Here is a 3,931-nt window from a genome sequence, read left to right as displayed (position 1 = left end):
CTGTTTGTATTCTACAGCTATTATGTTTTCCACACAGGCCTTATGATCATATTGCAGACGTCATGGGCATGAAGACGACGACAGTGCATTCACTTTACAGCGAAGCATGGGAACAGCACCACCTGGAACAGACAATTACCCGTCAACGACACATGGTACCCTGACACCCACACCAAGTGCCTTTGATAATTTTGCTATCGGTGCCATTCGCCGCTATGTACACGGTGAATTCGCTAAGAAAAAACACATTCACCATTAAAAGTCTGACACAGGGTTTACGTGAAAACGGCATCATCCCAGCTGGAAAATCAGAATCATCAGTGTGGCGATTACTACATGACATGGGGTTCTGCTATAAGACCACACAACGGAAAATGTATGTCAAAAAGGAAACTCTTGATATAGTGTGCTGGCGCATTCGCACTCTCCGAGCACTTAATGAATATCGGAAGGAGGGGAGAAAGGTGGTATACATCGATGAAACATGGTTCACCACGAGGATGCATCCTAGCAGCGAGTGGGTTGATGCCACACAGTCCATGACAAGTGCCACCTACAGTCGGCAGGTCCCTCCCGGAGAAGGGGAGCGTTTTGTGCTTGTTGCTGCAGGCACAGAAGATGGTTTCATTGAGGAATCATTCTTGTGTTTTCCTACAAAAAACAAAACTGGTGACTACCATGGCGAAATGAATGCCGACCTCTTCGTTCGTTGGCTCACGTCCCAACTTCTTCCATCATTGCCTGAGCCAGCAGTGCTTGTGCTTGATAATGCACCCTACCACAACCAATTGAGCGAAGATAGTCGTTGCCCAAACTCCTCCACCATTAAAGCAGATATCATGAAATGGTTGACGTGCCGCCAGATACCATTCCCTTCAAACCCACACGCCCTGAGCTGTTGCAAATCTTCAAGCAAAATCGCCCACTACCTGTGTATAATATTGACATCATCATCCGTTCATGGGGACATGAAGTCGCCCGACTACCACCTGCTCATCCTGAGCTCAGTGCTATTGAGCAGGTCTGGGGCTTTATGAAAAAACGTGTGCGTTCCTCATTGCAGTAGCGATTCACTCGGGCAGATTTACAGGCCAGAATAGAGGAAGCGAAGGTTAGTGCAACAAGGGAAGTGTGGGACGGTGCAATAAGACGGTCCAGAGCCTTCGAGGAAGCATACTGGTCAAATGATAACATCCAAAGACCTGTAGATCCTATGTATAATCATCACCATAAACAGTGATGATGAGGATGATCTGTTCCTTGACAGTGATGATTAGAATAAATTTTTTTATTTTTGTTCAATTGTTTCCTTTACTTTCCAACTGATGGCGATAATTATTTCACAGAGAGAGAGAGAGAGAGAGAGAGAGAGAGAGAGAGAGAGAGAGAGAGAGAGAGAGAGAGAGAGAGAGTCAGTCAGACAGAGAAACTTTTATCATGCTTCTCTTATCATTAACATCTTTATCATGATTATCATTACAACTGCTATCACTATTACTATTTTTGTCTTAATAGGTATAGATACCAGGGGCACCAGCAGATAAGGTAGCCCAGTTATGAAAAATAACAGTAAAACGAAAGGGAATGCAGATTGGAGATACATTACATGAAGATAATTCTGCATGACTGTTCAATGCAATTTATGCTGTCTACACCTTAAAAAAGGAATTAAGCTTGGCTTTACATATCTGAATCTCTTGTAACTGTATGATGGGTCTTAAGCTGTATTATGAGATTTAATTTTGTTATCTTTCCAAGTCGTAGCCGTATATCGCACGAAACTTAAGGATTTAAGCCCTCAGGGCAGGTTCATCAAGTTGGATAAATAAGCTAAAGGCTGTAAACTCCTTATACACCCTGACGAAATACAACAATATCATGAAATGTTAATAAGAATTATAACAAGAATCCAACATATCAATTCTATCAGTTATTAACAAATATAACAGGTTAGAGAAAAGGTAGAGTAAGCGACGCCGGAGAGAATAGGTAAGGGGTTACTGGAGGGATAGGAGGAGGGTCAAGACAGAGGGAGGGGAAGGAGAGGGGAGGGACGGGGAGTGTAGGCATTCTGAATTGCTGTACCTACTTACCTGATTCACTTGGCTTAGCCTTTATTAGGCCAAGAGTAAACACCTTAATTAAAGAGATTTTCCAATGCATTATAGTATCAAAAATTAGGGGAAGGTCTCAAGAGTGTTTTGTCAAAGTACCATTCTGATCAAGTAATTAGTATGGGAGATATTAAAGAAAAACACACTATTTTTTGCCAGAAATGCATAGTAATTTGAGAAAAGCTGTGCTCAAGCATTTCTTGTAACTTTTTATTTTCGGACAAAACAGTTATTATGACCAAGCAGTAATAATGTACACCGGCCTGGGACAAAACTTCTTTAGGAAATTTTTCAGAATTTTATGAAATACAAATATGGTATAAGAGTTTTCTGTAAAATACTTCTGGAGGAAACCCGTCTTGATGAACGAAGTTTAAAAGCACAACAAACATTGTAAGCTCTATTTATCATAGTATGTATTGAGTTTAGTTTTACAGCTTTGAAGAAATAACGAGGTAATTTAATTCCAATCCAGTGAACGTACTTTTCGTGTACAAAGATGTTTCAAATATGACTATTTCTTTATATCTGAACATCTAAAATGACAACTTATCATCCGGTTAGGTCTGACAAGTAAAAGAAAAGTTATGGTGACGAGAATTAAAATATTTATAAAACTAATCGACGTGTGATAGTTAAAGACAAGGAAAGTGTCATCTACGTACCTACGATAAAACGAAGGTTTGAAAGTACTGGGGCATTCAGACATCCAATCCCAATAACCCATGAAACAATCAGCATATGCAGGTCAAAGGGAATTTCCCATAGCAACTCCATCTATTTGATTTTATAGTTTACCATCAAAAGTAAAAAAAATGCCATCGGCATTTTGTTCAAATACACCGGACCTTCTAATTTCAGAGTCACTGATTATAAAGAGGATAAAAGCGGAACTGAACAACAACTCGTCCGGAATACAGCTAGCAACTGTATGATTTCTTTGAAGATACACAACGGATTCTTAGACACTTTACTTTGTGTGTGGTAGTTTGTTTGCATCTTTGTTTATTTTCAGTTTACGTTTTTATGTTCGCATTTTTATGATTCCTTTTAGTTTGTAATTTCTGTTCTTTTTATGTTTTGTTAGCTTTTAAGGTCTTAGTAAGACAATTCATTTTATTGTTTTTCATAGTTTTTTACGTTTGTCAATTTTTCAACCTGATGATGAGGCTATAAACCTCGAAGGCTCGCTAAACAAGATGCTCCACCTGGCCTTTGAAATATTATTTATCATCAAGCTAATATATACATACACACATACATATATATATATATATATATATATATATATATATATATATATATATATATATATATATATATATATATATATATATATATGTGTGTGTGTGTGTGTGTGTGTGTGTGTGTGTGTGTGTGTGTGTGTGAGTGTGTGTGCATATGTATTTACATACATATAAGCACATACAACCATATATATATATATGTGTGTGTATATATGTATGTGTGTATGTGTGTGCGTGCGTGACTGCGTGTGTGTGTGTGTGTGTGTGTGTGTGTGTGTGTGTGTGTGTGTGTATGTGTGTGTGTGATAAAATCAACCAGGACTCGTGATGAAAATATACTGCACACTGCAAATACCAGAATTAGTGTGAAGTATTAGTATACTTCCCAAGCGCTTTGCTGTATTTACTGTATACACGTCTTCAAAGGAACCATTCTTTTGCAGATGTGTATATATTCGATACAAGAAAGCACTTGGTAAGCATTCTTATACTTCACACTATCTGGCATTTGAAATATACATATATATATATATTGTCATAAACCACAGCCTTGCGCCAACTTGTATTTGA

At 38.3% G+C, this 3,931-nt stretch overlaps 1 protein-coding gene across 1 annotated transcript; it reads left to right on the top strand.

Annotated features, from left to right (window-relative positions):
• Nucleotides 1–215: 215 nt before the first annotated feature.
• Nucleotides 216–1,037, top strand: LOC136827822 (uncharacterized). The gene has a single exon (XM_067085282.1). The coding sequence runs from the start codon at nt 216–218 to the stop codon at nt 1,035–1,037; it is 822 nt and encodes a 273-aa protein (XP_066941383.1).
• Nucleotides 1,038–3,931: the final 2,894 nt, after the last annotated feature.

This window comes from Macrobrachium rosenbergii, chromosome 42 (assembly GCF_040412425.1).
Source record: "Macrobrachium rosenbergii isolate ZJJX-2024 chromosome 42, ASM4041242v1, whole genome shotgun sequence".
NCBI lineage: Eukaryota > Metazoa > Arthropoda > Malacostraca > Decapoda > Palaemonidae > Macrobrachium > Macrobrachium rosenbergii.
This window is presented reverse-complemented; position numbering and strand designations above follow the sequence as displayed.

Excerpts from the sequence above, each read along its gene's own strand:
- LOC136827822 (XM_067085282.1), top strand. The coding sequence starts at position 216 with ATGTACACGGTGAATTCGCTAAGAAAAAACACATTCACCATTAAAAGT.